The sequence below is a fragment of the Eleutherodactylus coqui genome, chromosome 10 (genome assembly GCF_035609145.1).
Source record: "Eleutherodactylus coqui strain aEleCoq1 chromosome 10, aEleCoq1.hap1, whole genome shotgun sequence".
NCBI lineage: Eukaryota > Metazoa > Chordata > Amphibia > Anura > Eleutherodactylidae > Eleutherodactylus > Eleutherodactylus coqui.
The window spans coordinates 120,402,666-120,429,468 of record NC_089846.1 but is presented as its reverse complement, the minus strand read 5'-3'; the positions used below and the strand labels follow the sequence as shown (position 1 = coordinate 120,429,468).

Sequence of the window (26,803 nt, the reverse complement as noted above, 5' to 3'; positions counted from 1 at the left end):
TAAATCCACAGCAAAACTTCAAGGCTGAACCTTGGATTTCTGCAACAAGTTTGCATGCGGATATGCATGCAAATTTAGCTTCATTCAATGGAGCAGATCTGTGTGCAATTACCTGACAAAGTCTCCACACAGAAACCAAGTCAGGAAGGGAAATGTCAATAGTTTTTTTTGTGTGTTTTTGCAACATGGAATTCAGAATCTACGCATGAGAAAATTGGTTTCATATGAGATATGATATGGATTTCCATAGAATTCCATTGAACCCTAAAATGGTGCAGATTCAAAAGTGGATTTTGGCCTGGAATCTGCACTGACAATATTCTGCATTACTACCGTATATGTGTTTTTAGGCAATTTCCTGTGAGTTGAACAACTGTAATTTAAGGCTCATAGTAACTACTCTGATAAATTGTAGCAAAATTAACATTCAGGCTGCTAACAGATTTAGTTAAAAGGGATTTTCCAGGGAAATACTATTGATGACTGCTCCTGAGGATAGGTCATCAATAGTTGATCGGCTGAGGTTCACCGCTCATGAACTCAGACGATTAATGGATCAGGCGCCCACTATCAGCGCCATAATAAACAGGGGCACAGAGCAAAAGCAGATGCTAGTGGCCGACGCTTGTAAATGCAGGTGCAGCTATGATTGATTTTAATGAGACCCCAGCCTGCAATTTGAAGCGCCGGCCACTACACATATGAGATTCGACAACCACTAAGCAATTCAACCCCTAATGTGTAAAGCAATTTGCCAAACAACCAATCACCCTCCAGCCTGTCTTTAATGATGTCTTATCAAACACAATTCTTGCCTGTGACCAATAATCCTCCAGATGGTTTACAATGTTCCCCTTGAAGGCCTTTATTGTAATAATACTGCGTACAATTCTGGACACCGGTGCTCAGGAAAGATGTCGCGGTGCTTGAGGGGGTTCAAAGAAGGGCAACTAAACTAATACATGGAATGACGGGACTGGAATACCCAGAGAGGCTATCCAAATTGGGACTATTTACTCTAGAAAAAAGAAGGTTAAGAGGCGACCAAATAACCATGTATAAGTACATGAGGGGACAACACATGGATCTCTCCCGCGATCTGTTTACACCCAGGACCACGACGGTAACAAGAGGACATCCGCTACGATTAGAGGAAAGTAGGTTTCATCACCAACACAGAAAGGGGTTCTTTACTGTAAGAGCAGTTAGACTGTGGAACTCTCTGCCGGAGGAAGTGGTGATGGCAAAATCCATAGAGGAGTTTAAAAGCGGACTTGATGTCTTTCTGGAGAAGGATATTACAGGATATAAATATTAGGTTAAGTGTCAATCCTGGTATATAGGCAGGTAGGAACTATTAGGGGTTGATCCAAGGAACAGTCTGATTGCCATTAGGGAGTCGGGAAGGAATTTTTCCCCCAAAAGGGCTAATTGGCTTCTGGCCTTGGGTTTTTTTTGCCTTCCTCTGGATCAACACAGTAGGATAGACAGGCTGGACTAGATGGACAATGTCCTCATTCGGCCTTACATACTATGTTACTATGTAACATTGACTAACAGGCACATTGAGCGCCCCCCCCCCCCCCCCACACACACACACACACACGTTCCCCCCCCCCCCCCCCCCATTCTTTTGGTGCAGTATGAAACATACAGGCTAGGTTTGTAATGGACTGCAACTAATTACAGTAAAAGTTTCTTCTGTAACATCATGTACCTTTTTCTTACAAGACAGAAATACATAAATGTGCTTGAAGTGTTTGCTTGTTCTAGAATATACCTGAGGGTTCCTAAAAACCCAATATCACCCTTTTAAACAAGCAAAAAGAGTGTGACGAACTGTGACAACTACAGCATGTGCAACTTATTAGGATACTTTTGAACATAATGCCGAGAACGAGATTCCTATATTACTTCATCTGAAAACTTTGTTAACATGGGAGCCAATAAATTGGCGGATTTCAAGTATTTGTTTAATCTTTAGTATGATAAAAATAGCTTTTTTCTGCCCTGCTAATCCAAGGATCTTGTGCATCAGTTAACATGATTTTAGAATTATGTAAAGTTCAAATAATGTGGAAATAAATCACGGGCTGCTTTTCTACTGCCATTTGACATTCACCCAATCCTACGTTAAATCGTTACACATGTTACATTGCATTGAGCCTACTTCACATTTCATTTTAAGATTCTGGCCAACAAAGTTAAGTATGATAGCTATCTCGCATGCAGAGGGCTTGAGTCAAAACATAAAGAAAATGGAAAATAATATTATAACCAGACCACAAAAAATAAGGACTTTCATGTCACAGGGCTTGGATCTACTGAGACCCAATTCCTCGGCATGGCATGACAGCCTATTAGCGATAGGTCTTGTTACATTAGGCACAATTTGCCCATAGCCTCAGTCACAGGCGGTGTTGAGGTAGGGAAAAACCTAGCAGCTCACTGATAATTGATATATATTTGTCCATACTGTACATATAGAAACAATATAGGTTGTCCTTTGGTTTTGGCCTCACATACTGAGTGCCTTCTTTGGTATCAAGAGCTTCAGAACTCTTCCGCTAAACTTTAAAGTTGGCACTATATATTTGGTGAGGACATGTTCTGGTGGCATCAACCAATGCTAACACCTGTTTTACAGTCATAAGGTTAAAGAGGTTGTAGCAGAATTACAAATTATTTCCCTATCGACAGGATAGTGGATAACTCGCAGATCGGTAGGGGTCTCACCCTTGAGATCCTCCGCCGATCTTGAGAATTTCCTCCTCTGCCTGTCACTGCAGGATCGCTTCTCTGCCCACAGTGATGTCAGAATGAATGGAGCACTGGCCAAGCATGAGTGGTTGGTGCTCCATTAATTTCCATGGGGTAGATGGAAATACCCAAGATCTTGCCCCTTGACTAACTCTGGTAGTCGCATTAAAAATATGAATGGAGCAACAGCATGACTTTTAATGAAATGTGATATCATGGTGTGCCGTGCCATCAGGGGGGTTTATTTACACTTCTTCAAGTGTTTTAAAATAGGTTTTGTTGTGTTAAGGCCCTTTTACATGCAACGATTACCGTTTAAAAATGGCTGAAAGTGAGCGATAATTGTTACGTGTACGTGGGCAGTTGTGCACTATTCGTTCAATTGTCACTTAGTGCTGGTTTTTAGCCAGCATAAAAACCATCATTTGATTGTCCAAAATTTGTTCCATTTGAATGGAATATTGAGCGGCTTTTGAGCAGCTGCAGGAGGGTTTTCTTTGCCTTTCATACATAATAAGTACACTGTTTACACATTACGTACTCTGCTTGGCGGAGGCAAGGGACTCCTGCCAGGAAGGTAACCATTGCTTAAACACCTTTGCCCAGCTGAGCAAACAACTCATGGAGGAAATGCAGATTATTAAAAGCCATTATCTTTGCTTGTAATTTTATTGAAAAATATTGGCAGTCCATTCAGTCGTGCGGTTTTCTAAGCGGTAATTGCTGTGTGTAAAAGAGCCTTTGATAGAGCAATAGTTTTTTAATGGCTTAAGATTAGAGATGAGCGAGTACCCAAATGCTCGGGTCCTCGTTATTCGAGTTGAGCTTTTCGTAAAAATTCGAGAGCTCTACTCGAGTAACGAACCCCATTGACTTTAATGGAAGACCCGAGCATTTTTGTATGGGACCCGCTGGGTGCCGAGCTTTTTTTTCTCTCTCTCTCCCCCCTCTCCCCCAGCCAGCTAGCCACATACTGCCGTAGACGTGCACACGCACGTCACAGCAGGAAATCGTAATGCGGTGTGGGGTCAAAATTGGGCGGGGTTGAACACGTCATGGTACTCGCTCAAGTAACGAGCACCATCGAGTACGCTAATACTCGAACGAGCATCAAGCTCGGAAGAGTACGTTCGCTCAACTCTACTTAAGATAACTTTTTGTGCCATACTATTACAATCAAGCTAAAATTTGATGCCTCTGTAATAAGATCTAATTGTATCAGTGACATCTTGATGGTTTTTACCCTACAATGCAGTATGGACAATGTTCAATTCACAAATTGTTTAGTTCAAAGATGCCCCATTGTGTTTATCTATCCAGTTCACTTGAAGAAGTAGTGGTATGGTAGGTACTTCATGAGAACCTGCTCCTCGATGTCAGGCCATGCCGACCACCTTCCAATGATAACAATGGTCTCCAGAAAGGATGCCAAGGGACGCCACACAGAAGATGTTGTGATAAAGTGGTCTTTTATTTGAACATGTACAATGTGTTTCAACCCCGACCTGGGATCTTTGTTAGGTATACCATTGATGATGCTTGTAATAAGAAGCTTCTTGAGAAACCTCTACTTGAAAAAGCAAGAATAAGAAGAATATGAAAAAAAAGGAACGTAGTGCATTTGCTTGAAAGGCCATCCATTTAGTTCCATAAATTAATTTCACCACAAATTAATAACATGAAAGTTCTGAATTGTTCCTACCATCTGCTTATTAGAGACATTAATGCAACCATTTCTGTCAAGGTCATGTTAGGTACTCTATGTTAGTTACTGTTTCCCTGGAATTTACAGATCGTTTTTGCAAGCATAAAGCCTGACAATTTCTGCACATTACCTTATCAAAAGAAGTGACACAATTGACACTAAAATGAAAGAACACTTTGTACAATGTCTAAATGTGCTAGAAAATGCTTCTGCTACTCAGAATTGGATGCTGTATTAAATGTGTCAATAGACCTTTATGCTAATCAATAGGATTGATGATAATGAATGGACACCGATATCTACGAAAGCACATGAGGAAAATAGTAATGCATTATAATGTACAGGGTGTCTCAAAAGTATGGAAACACCCAAAGAGAAGAAAAAGAGTTTGGCAGATGGGGATTTTATGCATACAAACTGTAGGGAAAGAAGGAAACCTGTTAAGCCATGTTACCAAAATGACGGCCATTTTGAATGCGTCCAACTTGGGTTCAATACTAATGTGTTGCATGTTAACATAACTTTATTCATTTTCATGTTAACGTAGGGATTGTTTTCAATTAAACCAAAATCTGGATGACCAAAATCGGTTCAGCTGATATGAGCAAGGTCTTACCACATTCTGCTTGAGATGACACCATCATTCACATTGCCTGTAATGAAGAAATATCACTGTGTTAACATGAAAAGTAATACAGTTATATTAAAATGAAGCACACCATTGTTTTCCGGGTGAAATTCTCTGCCAGTTTGCTATATCACACACCTACAGACGCGACAGCTTTTACCTTGATTGTGATAGCACAGCTCAGAAAGTTGTCTTAACCTATAAAAACTATTGTTCTCCTATCTTAACACAACTAAAACCATTGTAAAGTAATTCAAAGTATAAGTAAACCACTCTAATAGCATGACACACCATAATATCATGTCATGTTAAGAGTCAAGTTAAAGAAGAACCCATCTTATCTTCCCATTGGAAAAATTAGAATTGAATCCTAGATGGCGGCATTCAAAATGGTCGTCGTGTTGATGACATGGCCTAACGGGTTTTCCTCTTTTCCTGCAGCTTAATGTAAAATTGGAACATCGTTTGCCATACTGTTTTCATTCTATATGGGTGTTTCCACACTTTTGAGACACTCTGTATATTATTACTAGTGGTTCGTAAACCGGAGAACATCTGCAAGTCTAGAGGACAAACCTGAAGCTCCTGGGCAAGATTTATAACCAGGCCCTCAACTATCACATGTCATTTATAGTACTGGTCTCTCAGATGTGAATAGAGTGATATTTTGGAACCCCTCAGACTATAGGGTGTGACCATAATTCCTGCACACCCTATATCCACACCCTTGTGTCGGAAGGAAAAACTTGAAATCTTTTATTCTTTCTTAACTACTGTATGTCCTTCAAATGGTCCCCATCTATTTTCTACAATCCCTTTTTCTTAAAATTCAACAAATCTTCAGCTATTTTGGAATGGTAACAAAGCTAGACTACCATATAGATTATTGATGCTCAAACAAAAAATGTTGGCCTAGGAATACAGACCCTATCTACTATTAAAAGACAATACATATACGTAGATGGTAGGATCTCTCTAGGATGAAAGACAGCTCTCTATAGAAAGAAATTTGGTGGACCCTTAGCACTAGGGTTGTCTCTAGTTCCCATCAAATAAAACCCCCAGAGCATTAGTCCTCTATCAAGTGGAACAATTGAAGTCTTCCATCATTTTCTGGCCTCTTTAAATCCCATTAGACCAATCTCCTCACTTGTGCCTCTAAGCTTCTTTCTGTTTTGCTTAAATATAACCCCAGCCATTTTAACTAACTGGAGAGACTGGCTCCACATCATTGTTGCTGAAGTTTTCAAGGACAGGATGGCCCTAGAAATGAACTCTATGTCTCTCAGACCTACACACCATCCACTTAACTTTTTGCAGAATCTCTCATTTAAAGGAATGAGTAAACACTTTTTCACTAAATGTACAACTATTCATAAGCCGTCTTGGTTAGAAACATGCCTCTTATTGCCTTCCATGCCTGTAGGGTGGACCTCTAAATTATACGTGGACTTCATTTACCAGTACTCTCCTAATAAACCTAGCTATAAACTCATCTGGGAAGAGGAACTGAGTGTCTCCTTCTCTAAAGAAGCAAATTTGGGCCTTTGGTTGTCCTTTCAACAATCTAAAAACTATAACCCCCATGCTTCTGTTGATTCATCTTCTCAATGAAACCTCTTCTTTTATTAACTTTTCCACAGTTTTACCAGATTTCGTGTACTTGTTGTGGCTATAGGAAATCACTAAAACTTATTGTCTAGTCGTCCGTAAACACACTCTGTGATATTTTAAATACTAACTACTGGCACTTGGAGGAACCGTGTAAATAGTTACCATTGTGTATTTTGTGATTACTACAACTTCTCTATAATGTTTGCATCATACACCTTCATGGGTCAACCCAACAATGTACAACTACTCTTTATCTAAATCCATGTTTATTGACCTACAGTGTAGGACTGTGTAAAATGTTTGTATTCTACATCCTATTATTATGCTGTCCAATGTCACTATTGTTCTCCTTTGTTGTAAATAAGGAATTGCGAAACACGAAGGGCACACACTAAACATGATCTTCTCCATGTGCTTTTTTGTGGTCCTACTTCTAATATGCTGGCATTTCTGTATTATAAAAAGGAAGTAACTGCAGAAATATCTGATGTGCTGTGGTTTCTTTGAAGATCTATTTTCCATTTTAATTGGGATATACTGGAAAAACTTTAATCATTTCACATGAAATGGTCTCAAAAAATTAAATAAATCTCCAGAGGAATAAAGGTTTGTGTTATTAGCTTTTTTCTCTGGGAACCATTCATGTTTGCCTCCTAGTGATTAGAAAAAAAAGATCATTATACTTTTGGGGGGGGGGGGGGGGTAATAAGCTAAACTGGATGGTCAGGTAGATGACAGATCTACTGTTTATCTTGTGGAAACGTATTGCTTTGGTTAACCAGTACATAACAATCGAACCTGATAGCAATTTAAAGGGGTTGTCCAGTTGGAAATGACTCATGACCATCCTGCAGGATATGCTGTCATTAGTAGACAGGTGGGGATATGGACCCCAGGATCCCCATCAATCAGCTGTTTGAAGGGCCAGTGCCCTTGTGAACTGAGCTGATTGCAGCAAGAAGCAGACAGCTATGTTCGCACTGCAGTGGCCAGGGTTAGCACTGCAGGCAAAGTTCCCATTGAAATGCATGGGAACTTTGCCTGTAATACCAAGCCTGGCCACTGCAGTAGGAACGTACCGGAATGCTTCCTGCAACAGTCAGATCAGTGCACCAGCACTCCCGCCTTGCAAACAGTTATCATAGAGGGTCCCAGGTGGCAGGCCCCCTCTGATCTACTATTGGTGGCCTACATTAAGAATAACCTATCAATGGTTTACAACTGGACAAGCCCTTTAAGGATGTGTGGTCCTTTTGTGTAGTTGAGATATGTACATGAAACCCACCACTTTATGCTAAACCCATTTTATTTTATCCTACAGGAAATGACACATCTGTGGCCCCCTCCTCTGACTGGAATCCACACCCCTTGTAAAGCAGAGCAATCCAAATTTCCAATTCCCAGCAAGGTAAGCCCCAAAAGGTATCACTAAGCTACAGACAGCTCTGTACAATATAGTGCCAGGTAGTTCGACAAGAAAGCTTGTTAGAAGAAAGTCCAAAGGACAAAGCTCTTAACATAGCATACACATTAGTTGTACATAAGCTGAACTCGCTGATTTCCAGCTTATCAACTGTGTGGGGGGGGCACCTGATTTTCTGCCCAGAATACTAAAGTCAGGAGACATAGGGATCACTCAGTTAAATTTAAACTGCCCAAACCATTTGTTTTTGGGGAGATAAGCCACTACTAGAAGAGTCTGACCGTAGGTTCTCTCCTCTTTCTACATTCAAAAAAACATGAAAGCACGCCCAAGCCAAGTGCACATGTGTATTCAAAGTGTCCGGCAAAATAGTTGTCAGCCTAATGAGCATTCGGCGAACAGTTATCTAATGTGTATGGTCACCCTTTGGCGATCACCATAAGATGTTTTATTCTAGCCATTGGTTGAGTCATAGCTCATGGACTTCTCCAATGGCAATCTTCTGACATGTCCTAATGATGAGTAAGAGCATGTCTAAGGACAAACATTCCCTTTAGCTATGTCAGATCTGCAATTTGAATAGATTCGGACTGTGCAATATGTAAGTGACTCAAAAGTCTGGAACCCAGAGAGCGAAAAAGTGACTACCATTGTGCACTACCATTTTAGACATTTGTTGAGGTTGGCTGTCTGCTTCCTCGGTATGCAGATAGATGGTAGCTAAGAAATGGCTGGATGGAGCCGCTCAGATGTCAAACTCAAAGTTGGACAAGTGCTTATGCAAACAAACTCTGTTTATATTGATAACACTGATAAAAAAGGAACATTCCTAAATTGGGCATTTTGGTCGAATCTAATTCTGTACTACATGTTACTGGTATTTTAAAGAAGAACAGTACTGCCAGAATCCCACAGATATCAGACTTCAAATTGAGTGGTAGTCCTACTGACAGCCCATGGATTATCTCTCATTCAGTATCCAGGCAGACTGGGTATATCTCAGTATTGTCACCAGTGTAGAGCTTTCATTGTAACGGATCTCCTCATTCATTGACTGCTTGGTTTGCACAAAATGTTAAAAAGCTTCTGAAATCGACCATTTGTTTTACACCAAACTCAGGGGCACAGCTGAGAGCTGATAAGCAAAAGTTCAGCTTGGGGTCCCCCTACTCTGCACGGCTTGCCCCCCAAAATACATAGACACATACATTTTATATATCAGACATCATATCTTAAGATAACATTTATAACAGGACAGGTGAATAATGGGAATCGGCTCCCCTCGAGAACTGGAAAGGCTCCTGTAAATTACAATTTGTAACCCTTTCACTTCTGGAAAGGTGACCTGTGCTCCTCACATTGCAGTGAAGCAATGTGGACAATTAATTAGGAGTTAACATTCCACAGAGCCATATAACATGTATAGCACATATAGCAGGGCTGTGAAGGGAGGTACATTACACACTAAGGCATTTCTGACAGACGACCACTTAAGGGCCTTCTACAGTGACAGGAAGAAAGCAGCACATTGTTTCTCATCTTTAATCATGTGAGTCTTCCACTCAGGGAAGTGCGGTCTATGGGAAAGTTTATATGTCATCGTTTATTACATTCATTCCCAGCCAGAAGTTGTAAAAGAGAATTAAACAAACCTGATATACCGCTGGAGTGAAGCCCAGAAATGTTAGTGGTGAAGGGGGCCCTTGGGCCCCCCTAGCTTATGGACCCAGGTGCAATTGTGACCCCTGTTACCCCTATTGCTATGCCACTGGCAAAAACGGTGGCACATATGTAGGGCTTGATCTACAATAATGTTGTGCCTATTCAAGCAAAAGCATTCAAAGTGAACACAATAATCTTCTATCACTACTTTGGAGTTGGTAACGCACATGCAGTGCCATTTTTTACTCTTCTTTTGTTTTTCTATAACATTTGCAGCTTCTATATAGCTGAATGACTATATTCCACCTTTCGAAGTTGGCTGGCCTTAGCTGGGAGCAGTTTTAATTTTGCAGCTTACTGTAGCACCGAATAACCCCAAATTGGGACATATTTTGTTTCTAACTCCTTTTTGCTGTGTTTATACATTAGTTCTAGTAACATTAATAATTGGTAATTAGATCATTTTAGACATTCAATAGTGAGACTTTTCTATAATTTCCCTTGTGAACTTTGAAGAATATGAAACATGGAATTTAAAGTAGAATGCCTCTAATTGTTTTTCTTATACTATTAATAACAATACTATTACTGCTTCTACAAACGCAGAATAATCATCATACGTGAATGAGTTTAGAGTTGCAGATCTAGGTTTTGCATATCAAATGATGAAGTATTTTGAAATTACTGTATATACTCGAGTATAAGCCTAGTTTTTTAGCACATTTTTTGTGCTGAAAAAGCCCCTCTCTGCTTATACTTGAGTCAGGGAAGGCTTAAAAAAAAACCCTCCATACTCACTTCCCAGCTTGTGTCTGTGTCTCTGGCAGTGGTGCAGCAGGCTGCTTGAATTCTCTCCCCGCTGTCATCCCCCGTCGTCCTCTTTGCTCAGCTCTGCCATTCCCCGCCGTCAGCGCTATGTAAGTAAGAGCTGTGATTGGATCGAGCGTCAGCCAATCACAGCCGGTGCTCGATCATTCATAGCCAATCAAGCTGCTTTAGAATTCTCCCCGCTGTCATCTCCCTGCTCGGCTTTCAAATCCCCTGCCGTCAGTGCTGTGTAAGTAAGCGCTGTGATTGGATCGAGCGCCAGCTGTGATTGGCTGACGCTCAATCCAATCACAGCGCTTACTTACAAAGCATTGACAGAGCCAAGCAGATATGACAGCGGGGAGAATTCAAGCAGCTTGTCACACAGGCACAAACGCCGGCTGGGAGGTGAGTATGGAGTTTTTTTTTTTACCTAGCATATACTCGACTTATTGTCTCGGCTTATACTCGAGTATATATGGTATTTTTTTTTTAGCATTTGAATTTGTCTAACAGTATCCCTAAAAAACACATTTACCTAAAACTGCCATAGAGTCTAATCCAAAAATCATTAAAATTGAGCCAAGTGAAGATAATCACATCTTTGTAATGGTACCGAAATGTGCGGCAAATAATACATTTTTACCATTTTAAATAATAACATCCTTTTACATCTTGGTTATCTGTCCTTAGCATTTAATCCCCACTCCAGTCTTATGAATTTTAGATAAGGTTAAATATGTGATTGATAGAGAGAGATAATGCACAAGCCTCTAGCTATGTGACCTAAATCTTTATATCTACATGATATGTGGATTACTGCTTTGATTTATTTATGTTTATTTTTTACAGGACTCTCAACATCTGACCTCAGGATACAGCATACAAAGTATGGCTTTTGTTCACCTAGATAATCATATTGCACTGTGTAAAATTGATTTCGCACAAGGTTTTGGTTTTATGAACCAGTAACTATGAAGAGCTGTTTTTATTGTTATTTTCGAGCTTGTTGGTCATCTTATTCGAAAACCATCCGCGTTAATATGTTTTGTCCCGTTTTATTACCCTAACAACCTCCACCCTTTTGGAAAGGTTTTTCGCAAGATTTTGGAGTATGTCTATTGCAATTTGCATTCATTCAGGCAAAAGAGCATTTGTGAGATCAGGCACTGGTGTTGGGGAAGAAGGTCTGGTTCGTAATTGGCTTTCTGACTCATACCAAAGGTTTGCAGTGGGGTTGAGGTCATGGTTCTGTGTAGGACACTTGAGTTCCTCAATCCAAACTTATCTAATTTGGTCTTTGTGGACCAAGATTTGTCAGTAGAAGCAACCATGGTGGACCAAGAAAGAGCCTTCCCCAAACTGATGCCACAAGGTGGGGCAGCATACCGTTGTCGAAAGTGTCTTTGTCTTCTGTAGCATTAAAGGGGCATTCCCATCTTGGCTTTTCAAAGCCGAGATGGGACACCACTGGAATAGTTACCAGCCATCTGGCCAGTACCAACGGAATCCAAGTGCTTCAGCCCTGCTCTGTTTCTGTGGCTCTGACTGAAGTGAATAAGAGCTTTGGAAACAGCATAGCATAGTGTGCTACATTGTTTCCATAGCTCTCATTCACTTCAATGACAGTTATGAAAACATCGCAGGGCTGAAGCGCTCCGCTGTTCTGAAAGATGGTTGGAAACAGAGGGACAGCCAAGAAAAACCGAGATGAGAATATCCCTTTAACATTACCCTTTACTGGAAAAAAAGGCTGTACCCAAAGCCTGAGAAACAGATGTGTACTACTATATGACCTCCACCAGATTTTACAATAGAAACTATGCATTCCAGTTGGTAAGGTTCTGATTGGCCACAACGGTCATCTAATGTCTACTGGATGTACATACCGGGTGCCAGGGCCATGGGAGCCACTCAGGTGTGTCTCAGGGGGCTAAAGAAAGGTGAGTACAGCCTATATTTTATTTTTGGCCAGGCCCACCTGTTAGAATTTTTTTTCGTATAGTGGGACCCATTGGTGTTGAGAGCATACTTCACTATGACCAATGGCCATAGACCTTCCCGTTTGATTTGCATGTTCTCTTCACCAGGAATGGTTGGTGTTCCAATACGTTTATCGAAATAATGTATATATAATTGCCTTATATGCAACTTCCTATTATAGAGGTAAAATTGTCTCCGATCCGCCCGTGTTTCTGGACGATAAGACGGCCATATTGCAGGTGTGGACGACTCTCCGCACCGGCTGGAAAAAAGAACATATAGCTGGCAATGAAGCCAATCATGCGGAAATTCGTCCACACGTGGTGTGGCCGTCTTATCGTCCAGAGACATGGGTGGATCGACGCCCGTGGGACTGGGTCCTCGATATGAATCTGGACGTAAATTGTTTTCACTATCAGATAAATCCGGACATTTATAATATGTTTTCTTTCTTTTTTCCGTAGAACGATGTGAAGGCACAAACAAACCTGCTGTGAAATCCGTCCTGCAAAAGTCGTAAGTTACTTGGTTGTTACAAACAGACCCGGCTCACACAACATAGCCCCTTTTTGTATTTTCAAAAGTGCAATTTGATCCAAAGGGCTATATTTATATGTATTTTCCCTTATGGGTCAAATTTCAATTTTGTAAAAATAAAATGGGGTCAAGAATAGAGATGAGCGAACCTACTCGGCCACGCCCCTTTTTCGCCCGAGTACCGCGATTTTCGAGTACTTCCGTACTCGGGTGAAAAGATTCGGGTGGCGTTGTGGGTGAGTGGGGGGTTGCAGTGGGGAGTGGGGGGGAGAGGGAGAGAGAGAGGGCTCCCCCCTGCTCCCCGCTGCTACCCCCCGCTCCGCCACGCCTCCCACCACCCCACGGCGCCCCCCGAATCTTTTCATCCGAGTACGGAAGTACTCGAAAATCGCGGTGCTCGATCGAGTAATTACTCGAAACGAGTATGTTCGCTCATCTCTAGTCAAGAAATATACCTCACCGCTTCTCAATCACAACTGGAAGCTTTTACAAAGAAGTTGTTACAATTTCACTTTTACAATTTAACCTTTCCAATCCACTGTCTGATGTCTGAAGGCTGTACAGCTCCAATGTCGGAAGACGTGCAGCAGGGTATTCTTACTGTATATTACTGGCTGCTCTGTTGTCGGGGGCCCCTCCAACATGTCCCATACAGCAATACTGGCTCTAGCCAGCAGATGGCGCCATTGTATAATGGTAGAAAGAGAAAGCCCCCTAGGAAACCCTGAATACAAAATTGGATTGCAAAGGGTTAATATATATTTTTTTACACTTACCTACATCATTTTTGATGACTGGGAGGAATAATAAAAAGGATCAAACTTGAAAATGTGCAGTTTTTTTTGCTGCAAAACATTGGCATAAATATATAGTAACCAAGACATGGTAGAAGCATGTCAAACATGTCTAGCAAACTGCTCCAACCATACCATGTTGGTGGAAATGGTCAGCCTTTTTGCTAACCGAATGGGTCTATTTTTTTTATTTTCATATTATTACACATTTTACCTGGCATGAGCTTTTCAGGCTAAGAAAATATATGCGTGGAATGAATATACTGTGTAATAGGATTTGACCACTAGCTGAATAATCTCTAATCCTTGAAAACACACGTTGCGGGTAGCAGATAATCACCAACTGACACATCAAGTCTGCTAATCTTAATTATTAAGAGGGAGCACAGATATGCCACATCTGATTACAGTATCATTTGCAAATTCTTGCCATTCATTCCTGCTGTTTTCTGCACATTATTCCTACAGCACATGTGTGATGGAGAATTTTGGAGATTTTCATTTTGCCAAGTATGATGGATATCTCTCTTCGGCGCTCTGTACTTGCATATCTCTCTTCCTCCTTTATTATAAAATGGTGCTACAGCATTTACTGCTTCTCTGCTGGTCTGAACGTCACATCCAGTCCTATCCGGGAGAGGAGTAGGAAATGCCATAGCAGTGCGGCTCTTGCATCGATTTCAATGGGAGTGAAGGCGGTGTATGCGCTTCCTTCCTGTCCGCTGATGACAACATCTGGCACTGGACAGTATACTGGATGATCAGCTGGTGAACTGGGGTACCGAGTGGCAGACCTCCATCCAGTATGGATAAGTCATCGATGATAAATAGGGCAGATAGCCCTTTTAAAGGGGATGTGCCAGTTGGAAAACCCCATAGATCAGCTGATCACCACGGGTCCAGGCACTCTACCTCTCCAACATCTAGTTAATGTATGCCCAGCTTTATTAACCCTTTGCAATCCAATTTTGGATTCACGGTTTCCTAGGGAGCCTTCTCTTTCTGCCATTTTACGATAGTGCCATCTGCTGGCTAGAGCCAGTACTGCCGTATGGGACATGCTGGAGAGGCCCCAGACAACAGAGCGGCCAGTAATATACAGTAAGATTACCCTGCCGGACGTCTTCTGACATCAGAGCTGTACAGCCTTCAATCAGAATGTCTTCAGACGTCAGACAGTGGATTGCAAAGGGTTAACATTTCATTATTATTGCATAAATGTCTTTAAAAGGCTTGCAAAAATATTTAATGCATTACCTGAACAAAAGAAAAGCAGAACATTCAAAATAAAGCCGGTCTCTTTTCGGTTAGTGTATTAAAATGGTTTTCTGACATTCCAGAAAAAAGTGGATGAGGGCTGGGCTGGACACGAAATAAATTAAGCAATACTCACTGGTAAGATGTCTTCTGAGGTTGGTGCAGCCTCTTTGGTCCCTGCCACTCTTGTCCATAGAGCCTCAAGGGCCATTCTCACAATGGACAGGAGAGGACCCATTGACTTGTATGGGAGACTGTTCTACACATATTCTGTAACTTGTGTGGAGGTTATGTTGCAAGAAGAAGTGGATAGTCACAGCTTTAAAAAAAATCACCAAAAATTGTAAATAAATATGTTTAACATAAAAATGTGATTTACATAATAGGTCATTTTCTGATGACACATTCCCTTTAATGCTGTATTCAAAATGAATTGTTCAATACCAACATGTCATAGCATGATAACACGTCGACATAGTCTTTTCCTCAAGGGGTGCAGTGAGGAGTAGAAGAGGACGTGGAACCTGGGTCTCAGGATTGGTGGGGGTCCTACTGTGTTTCCTAGAAAGTAAGACCTACCCCTAAAATAAGCCCTACCTTGATTTCCAGGGAAAGGGGAGCCTTGAAAGATAAGCCCTACCCCAAAAGTAAGCCCAAACAATACTTACCCAGCAGGTGCCATCCAGGTCCTTCCTGCTGGTATCCGCAGTTTCAGGCAGGCTTGCTTGTAGTACTCAGTGCCGACAGAACATTGCTTGCTGGTAACGGGGTTTATAAACCTCACCTCCAGCAAGCGATTGCTCTGATTCGTTCTCGAGCGCCACAGCTCAGCCAATCACTGCAGCGCTCGATGAACCAATCCCAGCCATTCACTGAATGGCTGGGATTGGTTCATCAAGTGCTTGCTCTGATTGGCTGATCCATGTTGCTCAAGAACAAACCCTGATACCAGCAAGCGATGTTCTGTCAGCGCTGAGAACTGCAAGCAAGCCTGCTTGAAACTGCGGATACCAGTGGGAAGAAACCGGATGGTGCCTGCTGGGTAAGTCTTGTTTGGACTTATTTTTGGGGTAGGGTTTATATTTCAAGGCCCCCGCTTAGGTCTTACTTTTGGGGAAACACAGTAGGACCCCCACCAATCCTTACTAGCGCCTGCTAGGTCAGTATAAGATATCCCCCACAAATAAGACCCTGTGCCTCTTTTGGGGCAAAAATTAATATGATACAGGGTCTTATTTTTGGGGAAACACTGTAGTGTTTAGACTCTCACCATTCAGACTTTTATCACCATGTTCCGTGGATAGACAATAGAAGTCGAATTGTTGGGATATCCCTTTAATTCCAAGCAGTACACAAATAGCAACATAATGTATATTATTTCCAGCCTTGCCATTGGCTAAATGCAATGTATAGACAGAGGAGAGGATATTTTCCTTATTCTTTACTTTGATACATGAAACACCTATATGTGTCCGCTCTGTATCTTCCACTTGTATGCAGCGCTGAAGCATGATAATATATTACAGCACTATCAGATTGCGGGTCTCATGACCAGTCCTCCCATAATGGCTGATGATGGATTTCACACATGAAAGATCCCAGCAACAAGGAAGTGACTTTTATTAGCCGGGAAATGATGATCTGTTGCATTACAGTTTCATAGCTGAGAAAATATATACCAATTCATGCACACTGCCTATGTAAATCAAATGAAATGTGAAGGCAAATAATACCCCAGAAAGAGGAATAATGGATGCATCTGAATGCAACATGCTTGTAAAAATATACGGGGGTTATAGCAGAAAGAATGAAGACGATGGGGATTGGGGAAAGAATTCAATTTGACTGCAGAATGTCTTTCACAGCCCAATTGTACTTTAATTCAGGTTCATCCTTAATGTTTCTACCCTATAAAAGAAGTAAAGTATACTGTGATAAGGTGCAGTAAAGCTATATCAAAGGGATGGACTAAATTGGGGTATTGCATCAGTAATTCCTTAAAGGAGTTCTCCCACAATTTAAAGGGACTGTACCAACATTGCAAGTTATCCCCTATCTGTAGGGCAGAAGATAACTTGCTGATCGATGGGGGTCTCACTGCTGAAACCCCATGATCTCTAGAATGGGACTCCCATGTCTCTTTCTGCCTGCCACTACGGGGGTCGCTTCTCTCTGCGCAGTGACATTGGCATTAAAGGAGCACTGGACGAGCATGCATGGTCAACAGAAATACCCAAATGGGTTCCGCTTGGGTATCTTCACAGCCCCATTGAAAGGGAATAGAGCCCTGATGCGCTTACATGACCACTGTTCCATTAAGTCTCCGCCTCACTGCGGGAGGTGCAGTATGCCCACATTGAGTTGAACAGGGGTCTATTCAGGAGCATAACTATAGGAGATGCAGAGGATGTGATTGCACCCGTGGTCATAAGCCTTAGGAGGCCTATAAGGCCTCTCTTTTGCATAGACGGAGCTCAGTACTATGAATAAAGCATTATAGTTTGGGGCCCTGTTACAGGTTTTGCATTGGGGCCCAGGAGCTTCAAGTTACGCTTCTGGGACTATGGATAACAGATAACTAGCAATCTTGGTACTACCCCATTAAAAGTGCTTTACAATCGCTCTGTCCTACGTGGTTGCTATTGTCCAGGACATGTGACTGCTACAACCAATTACTGGTTACAGCACTGACCTTCCACAGCCAATGATTGGCTGCAACAGTTAGATGTCCTGGTCAGCAGCAACCATGAAGTTCAGAGTGATTGTGACGCAGGTTGTGGGGACAACCCATTTAAAGGGCTTATCTCACCATCTTAGGTCATCCCCTATCCATACGATAGGGGATAACTTTATGATCAGTGGGGCTCTTTAAGGCCCAATGTCCACGTGCGGATTTGATTTATTAAATCTGCGCGGATCTCCCACACTGGAGATCCAGAGCTCTTGCCGCCCATAGGAAACAATGGGGCGTCCGCAACTGAATTAAACCCTGCGGAATTCATTTATAGGTGCTTTGCAGAAGTGGCTTCCTTCATCTCTATGCGGGATGAGAACACACAATCTGTGATCACCCACAAACAATTAAAAAATCATTTTTAAGATGATCCGCATAGAAAATCCGTACCTTGGACATTGGGCCTTACTGCTTAGACCCCACCGGTCCTGAGAATGGGGGTTTTGTGTCTCCTCTTCTCATCGCTTCTCCAATCCGCAGTGATGTCAGGATGATTGAAGCGCTGGCTGTATATGTGAGGCCATCGCTCCATTCCCTTCCGTGGGGCTGACTTAATTAATTTCTGAGCGCTTTTTGTACTCAGCTGTCTCCAGTGGTCCCACTGAAAGTGAATGGAGCAACATTGTGTATGCCCAACCGCCACTCCATTCAATCTCCCCCTCACTGCAATGGGTGCAGTAAGCCCACAGTGAGGAGGAAGAGGGGCAAGGAATTAGTGAAGTATCAATAGTGGGACTCCCACTGTGGATAGGGGATAACTTTAGATTTTGGAAAAACCTTCCTTGAAGTAGTGGTCCCACTAGGTCATCATAGATGTAGTCTCACCCCCACATACACTATATATTCACCAGAACAGAGAGCCTCTGCAAAGAGTGTCTCCCTCACTGGAGGACTCATTACAAACATATATTACATGACGGCCCATTCACTAGAAAGGTATGTAGTAATGGTTATATATAGCAGTGTTGCACCTCATCCAGGTTACCTATAACCTTTTAGGACCTTTGTAGGACCTTCTAGATTTGGAGATACAGTATATTTACTCTGTTTATCATCTTGATGGATAGGAAGGAACTTTCGTATGTATCTTTTTGCCGGCTGCCGACTTTAGTTAACATGAGCAATACTTTTATCTATGCCCATTATCTCTCGATGAGAAGTGTCTGTGATTTCCCTCTACCGTAAATGTTTGTTTTCACCTTATGCCTAAGGAGCAGCCAATGATGGGTTTGAAGCCTGGTGAGAGTGCTTGTTAACCTACAAACAGTTCCTCTTAGCCCATTAGACAGGTTTTGTTGCCAGCTCTAATACAGTGATTCCCTTACCTTAGACTCGGGTTCCTACAGAATCACTGCTGCTTGATTTTTTTTAAATGTTAATTTTCAGATGCTCCTCGGAGAGGAGGCAGATCATTATGCAAACTAGTGACTGTTTTTTAACCTTAGGATGTTCCCAAGACACTTCTCTGGTACTTCTTGTGAAGTCCTGACAGTAAAAGCTTCATGTATTCACATGCAAATTATGCAGAGTGGGCAATGGCATTTTATTAGGACTTATGAAAGTGTATTCCGTACAGGGAGGTGACACCTGTGTAAAATCTTAAGGGGATTTCAAGACATCAACACTCATTAAGTCCATTTGCATTATATGAATACAATCAATCCTACTATTTCTTATCGAGTTGTAGATTCATTGTTATATGATTCTGGTTTCATGCAGATTTTGATGCATTTTTAGAATTGGATATAAAAGCAGTGATATATAGTAAGTCATTCCTATATAGTTCTCTTAAAAGGGTTGACCAGTTACGGGACAGCGTTGCCCCTTTACCACCAACCGTGTTAATATAACAAAAAGAGCAGTACTTTCCTCTTCTCTGCCTAGCTCTCTAGCCCCGCTGTGGTCCCAGTGCTTGTTGTTACTGATGATGTCATCAGACGTCACCTGTCTGCTGTAGACAATCAGAGGCTACAGTGTTACCATACTGAATGTCTGGCATCATGATGCCCAGGATGTGAACACTGATGCATGGAGAAATGGCAGTCATGCTGTAGCCTCTTATTGGCTGCAGCAGTCAGATCACTTCCTGTGACATCATCTCCACAACAAACACTGGGAGGATGGTGGGGCTATTGCACTAGGTACCCATAGCAGAGGAAGCTTAAGTAATTATCTTTTTTGTTATTTTAACATAGTTGGCAGTAAAGGGGAAATGTTGCCTGATAACCAGACAATCTCTTTGAGTTTTGAGTTAAATTCCAGCTATCGCTAGCAAAAAAAAAGATATCAAATGTGTACTGTTTGGCATTAGGGTATTAATGAGAAGTCAATGGGGAAAAACAGTCAGAAAGCTATGAATAAACAGATAACATAGTAACATAGCATGCTAGGCTGGAAAAGACAAATGTCCATCCAGTTAAGCTTGTTTCGATCCCCCCCCCCCCCCCCCCCAACCATGTTGATACAGAGGAAGGCAAAAAAAACCCAATGAGGCAGAAGCCAATTTACCCAATTTTTAGGGAGAAAAATTCCTTCCCAACTAATTTATACTTAGTTTATAAAACAAAAATGCAACATACCCTAAAATTCAGCAATATCGAACCGCTGTTGTAAATTATTACAGGAAACAAACCAACCAGAAAATGGCATGTTAGCAGGATCCTAAGAGTAAGACACTGTGGCTGATAATGGGCCTGTGGAAATGGGGGGTCTCTGGTTGGGTTCATCCTCCTCTCCATGATCTGGACTTACCGATGCAGGAAACGGGGCACCCATCTAAAGGTTACACCAACCATCTCTTTCAGAGAGGTTGGTATGATTGGATGAAAAGTAGTTATTGGACTTCCTCTTATTTACACATAAACTAGTGTGGGGTCATTCGTGCTCAAGTCTGGAATTGCACAAGTATCATACCTAAAATACATTTGACTTATTTTCTGTGCTGTAATTGTTGGGGCACTTTTTTATTACAGAGGCATTTCCACAAAACATCCTTATTATTGTTTATGGTAAAACACATGAGACCTCAAGGTACCTTCACACGGAATGACTAATAGGCTGCTAAATAATCACAAGAAGGAATGAATGCAAACAACAGTTATCCCATGTAAACATGGCCACCAACCGGGTGACAAGTGATAATTCACTCCTCATTTCACTTCAGCTCACTTAGAAAGTAGACATTGGTTGATGAAGGTCACCCGGTGGAGACATAGTCATTTAAACAACTTGCAAACAAATCCGACTGGAGACTCTCCCTCCTTTCTTTCAACCAACTAACATTCATACTCTTTAATGGATTTTCGGTGCGGCTAATTCATTGATATGTCCTCAGTGGTAAGGTACCTTTAGTTAACATCCAATTTGCCATAAGGTACAGTTGAAGTTCTGCAAAATGTCACATATATAGGCTTACTTTCCCAGTGCTGATTTTTACTTGTACATCGAAGATCTCTCAACTTTTTCAATATTATGTCACACTTTCATATAAATAGTTACAACACGAAGTCTTGTCATTAATTGTAAGAAACTGTTTTATGTCAAAGTATTCTTAAAACAAATCAGTTTAAAGTGGAACAGAAAAGTTTAGGCAATATTGCGTTCATTCTTCAAGTTGCCATGGCAAAGTTATTGGAACTTGGAAATTGGAGTTCTCATTGAAGCTCTATGAAATGTAACACGGGTCTGCAGCAGTGAACTCTACGGTAAGGTGGTTCCTAATTGAAACAATATGTGTGAAGTTAAACATTTTTACCAATGGTTTCATGAAAGGTCAGTGAATGCTTTGTTTTCTGGAAATGATGGGATTTTAGACCAAAACTTTGCATGGAGAGCACGGATCATAGTAAGTAGGGATCTTATTCATTTATACATTACAAAAAAAACAGGACATTTATGAAGCAAGATAATTGAAAAATAATGTCAGGGTAACAGAAGTAAATGGTGTATTTGTTTTCTCCTGAGTTACGCTCAGCCTCCTAACCCCCTTCTCCAAAACTCTACTAACCTGAGAAACTATGAGGTGGACATTTCAGTATGTTTGAGATTATAATTGCAAGTATGGAGCTGTGCCGTGGTCTAAAGGCCCATTTACACTGGACGATTATCGCTAAACATTCGCTAATTGGCGATCGTTTTAGTGATAATCGTTGCATGTAAATGGGCGCGGGGCACCTGCATTTCGGTCACTTTTAGGTGATCATTAAAATCAAGCTCACCTAAAAACCATCCCTCACTTTTATTAGTTGTTCTCCATGGGGAGTGCTGATAGCATTGTTTCTCCTTGGAAAACAAAGGATCTGAGCACAGAGAATAGCCTCAGGCTATTAGCTTGTGCTCAGTGAAGGCTTCATTATCATACATAATTGGCATTTAAGTAGCTGAGTAGCTACTTAAATGCAAATTATTTTTTTAAGCAAAATAATCGCTCAAACTCTCGTTTGAGCGATCTTTGAGCGATTATCTGCTCGTGTAAATGGGCCTTAACTAAGTAAAGATAGATATATAGGCCTTTCTTCCGTGCAGTCTTGGTGCCCCAGTCCCAGGAGGTCACAAGCTCCAACTCAAACTGCTCATCAGCGCTGGCTTAACAGCAACTGTGAATAGAATTCCCACTCATTTTACCAAAAACTTCACAGGTATCTCATGATTACCCAGTAGAATCACCCCTTTTTCTGCTGGACCTACCGTCACAGATCGCTAGTGGCTCCTTCGGGTACTGTTTTACCACACAATACAATGAGATAAACCAAGTGACAAACATAGAACTGCTATGTCTGACAAATTCAGAATGAATATATCTAGACAGTTAGTATGTAGACAGTGATGCTAATTTGGATATTGACACGACAAAGAGAGTACATTGTAAAAGCAAGGACCCTAAGTGCAACAGATAGAATAATTGGCACATGTTTCCATAAACTACGGCTTTTTTAAATGACCCTTGTGGCAGCTTGTTCTTTAAAAAGTCCTACAGTTTTACAAAAGTCAAGTAATGTCTTAGTGTAATAAGACAATTTAGTATTACAGGAAGTCTAAAAAGCACAAAATAAATATTTTTCTTCAGATCTAATAAAGATAATGATTAGAGATGAGTGAGCACCAAAATGCTCGAGTGCTCGTCACTCGAGTCGAACTTTCAGTGATGCTCGAGAGTTCGTTTCGAGTAACGAACCCCATTGAAGTCAATGGGCGACTCGAGCATTTTTGTATATGACTGGTGCTCCGCTAAGGTTTTCATTTGTGAAAATCTTAGCAAATCACCAAAGTCATGTAAGAAACACAGAAATGGATAGGGCAGGCGAGGAGCAACATGCAGGGCTGCATTTCGGGCTCCGAGGTCTCACTATTAAGTCACAATAGTGGCAAGAGTGAGACCCCCCCCCCCCCCCCCGCACTGTCAGCATAAAAATCATTCTCCTCTGCCACAGCTGTAACAGCTGTGGCAGAGAAGAAAAATGTTAGCCCATTGAGTTCAATGGAGCCGGCAATGCAGCCGGCTCCATTGAAAGCAATTGGCTGCCGGCGAGCGCGGGATGAATTTTCGGGAAGGGCTTAAAAATATAAGCCCTTACCTGAAAATCACCCTAAAATGTGTAAAAAAAAAAAAAAAAGTATACTCACCTTTTCTCTGCAGCCGGAGTTCAGCCGCGTCCGGCCGGCAGTTCTCCTGAACTGCTTTCTGTAGTATTCAGCAGGTGGGGATTTAAAATCCCCGCCTGCTGAATGAGCTGCCTCTGATTGATCACAGCCTCACCAATCAGAGGCAGCACTCACTCACCCATTCATGAATTCATGAATGGGTGAGTGAGTGCTGCCTCTGATTGGCTCAGCGCAGGGACCAATCAGGGGCAGCTCTCAGCTGAATGACAGAACCTCTAGATGGAACCTTCGAATGGCAAAGTCCTGGTGATTAGCACACCATGGGCAAGCTATAAGTCACCAAGCACTTTGCAAGGACAGAGTCTGATGTGTTCCAGTAACAGTTTACCTCCAAAGAATGAGGCCTGGAGCATTGGCGCCCATTAGCCTGTATTTCGGTTCTGAAAAGTACCTCATATGTTATTGCATATCATTTAGCAGTGTTTTGAGCAAAACTTGTACAATAGTTTGAAACATATTCAAATTGTGGCTACATCACATTGCTCTCAGCAATGAGCTGGATGTTGTTACAGAGAAACCTATAAAACGGCTCCCTACTCATTGTTGCGCATACAGGATGGAATAGAAGACTGGACTTTTTGTTCTTTCATTGTCTTCAATTTTTAGAGCTGTTTGGAGGGGCCAGATAGTGTTAATACTTTAAAAAAAGTTGGCATGGGTAGAATATGATAGCTGGTGTCCGTGCGTTTACACCACTGCTCCATTCACTTCAGTGGGACCTTTGGCATTAGCCAAGTCTAAAGGAGAAAAAATATAATTCTAGGCCCCCTATTTTGCTCTATTATTATATTCTCACTTTACAGATTATTGGCCACATTCCAATGGTGGGGGGTAGTTACACACTCACTGAGTGGCCATAAATGAACTCTGACCAGACAAGACTTAATTTATACTAATACTTGCTGATTGTATAAAGGCCAAAACTTAAAGACCATGTCTGCATATATGAATGTGTCCAATAGAATTCGTCTGCAGATGTTAAACATCCAGTTGTGATGAGGACTTGATATACAATGAAGACCGTATATGAATAAAAGCAGAGTGGCCCTCTAATTCTGTGAGAATTATCTTGATTTGTGCTGCATGTGTTAATGCTCCCAGTTGGCCATGAATAAACCTTATATTCCTGAAGACTCTAGTGAGTGGTAATCCACAACAAGTTGACTATCTCCGGCAGTCCCACTGAATAAAATGTGCAGGTGTGACCACCTGCTGCCTTATATTTGGGATGAACTGCGAATGAGGTGTCTCCGCGATAGTTGTCTCATGGAAACACGGAACCCGACAGGGAGATGAGTAAGAAATCACTTAACAGTCGCTAGGTGTTTAGTTTCAGCTCAGTGAAACAAAGCAACTAGTTGGCGAGTTCTTGCTCAGCATAAACAGGTAGTCATTCATTGAACTGCCTGTTCTCAGTGAATGGAGGTGAGTGACTGGAAGAGAACTTCAGCATACTCTGCCTCTATTCAGTCAATGATTAACAATCCTGTGTGAAAGCACAAGAGTGATAAGTCTTGGGACAACTTCGGGTTCTTATGACATAGACATGACGTAGTTGTTGGCTGGAACATAAGACCACTTTTCCTGATTATTAACAATTAATTGGTCATAAACGACTGTTCATAGATAATCTATTGCAAAAATAATGTCATCTTCATTTTTTTATCTGTTAGTCATTGTAATCTGAAGTTTGTGGCCAACTGGGTATTATAAAAGAGCTCTCGCAGGAGTGATTGAGCTTTGCATCTGTGCATGTTCTTCTACATTAATAGCTGGGCTGATCTCCTCGGTGGGACTTTGGACGGTCCATTCCTTTGAATTTATTAATGAGAACACTCTAGAGTGTGAATTCTAGGCTATAATAAAGTGAGGAACTAAGTGGAGCAGCCAGGACATCACAACTGGTCTCATTCAGAAGGACATACTCTATTGGTGTTTGGCAGTCCGTATTATGGTGTAACACTCAGACCCCCCAATTTACAGCCCTATACGGATCTAGGCAGATGTAAGTTATGTACGGTATAACCCCCGATGACCATATGCCTAGACCCATACAGTGCCGTAAATTCGGTTGAGTAGAATCGTGGGAAGTCCAGCTGCTACTGTACATCTGGAGCATGAATAGCTAAACAGCTAAAAATAAGCCCATCTGAATAATGCCCTAAAGAGTGAACCATGAGTGATGCCAGAAGAGTACGAAACAAAACTTACTCAAGTCACGTTACAAAAAAAAATCCTCGTTGAACTTGGAACACATGTTGTTGAGAAATATCCAGCCCGAATGACTTCAGGACCCAATTATGTTCTTTCTAACCAGGGATATTTGTTGTGGTTAATTCTAGGGGAAATATTGTAATTTAATTTGTATTTCACTTCCTCTATCTCCATTGCTTTGGGCTTATGACTTGGGACTGACTCATTTACCAAAGAGATTATTATTGTTTTTAATCTTGATGGGATTAATCCTTTTTTATTGACCACACTTGCTCTTTCATGTCATTCTGTTATTGTAAAAATGTTCTTCAAAGTAAGGATTTGCTCAAAGCTTATTGTTTATAATGTGTGAATGATTCATGGAAAGACGTGTTTAGTTATTTATTTTTTAAGATTTATTTACTAACATGGATTCACTTCTTTAGTTGTTCGCTGTTTTTTTTTTTTAACGTCAGTTATGTTCTAGCGCCACTGCTGGGGAGATGAAGCATGACATGGAGCCTATTTGAATCCAAGAGATCAACTTGAAGTGAATGGACATGTCTGGTCCTTCAGAGAGAGGTTCTCCTTGTAGATCCATTGCGGCTCAATAGTCCAGCTAACTGATAACAGTTGTGAATGAGGAACATTCTACTATACAAAAGCCTTAAGGGATAAGGACTAGAGATGAGCGAGTATACTCGCTAAAGGCAATTGCTAGAACGAGCATTGCCTTTAGCGTGTACCTGCCTGCTCGAGACGAAAGGTTCGGGTGCCGGCGCGGGGGAGCGGTGGGTAGCGGCTGTCAGCAGGAGGGAGCGGGGGGGGGGGAGAGAGGGAGAGAGAGATCTCCCCTCCGTTCCGCCCCACTCTCCCCCACAGCTCCCTGCCCGCTGCCGGCACCCGAACCTTTCATCTCGAGCGGGCAAGTACTCGATAAAGGCAATGCTCGCTCGAGCAATTGCCTTTAGCGAGTATACTCGCTCATCTCTAATGAGGACATTTTTTCACCAGGATGCAGTGGAATTTGCTCCATCAAAATTCG

General features: G+C 41.6%; 1 protein-coding gene across 2 annotated transcripts in view; it reads left to right on the top strand.

The window, feature by feature from the left end:
- AFF2 (ALF transcription elongation factor 2) overlaps positions 1-26,803 on the top strand; it is a 520,583-nt gene that overhangs the window by 339,966 nt on the left and 153,814 nt on the right. For both annotated transcript variants that reach the window (XM_066581793.1, XM_066581792.1), the window contains exons 5-7: positions 8,029-8,115; positions 11,452-11,488; positions 13,047-13,098. In XM_066581793.1, the coding sequence (XP_066437890.1) occupies positions 8,029-8,115; positions 11,452-11,488; positions 13,047-13,098 (176 nt within the window). The remainder of the gene's footprint in view (positions 1-8,028; positions 8,116-11,451; positions 11,489-13,046; positions 13,099-26,803) is intronic.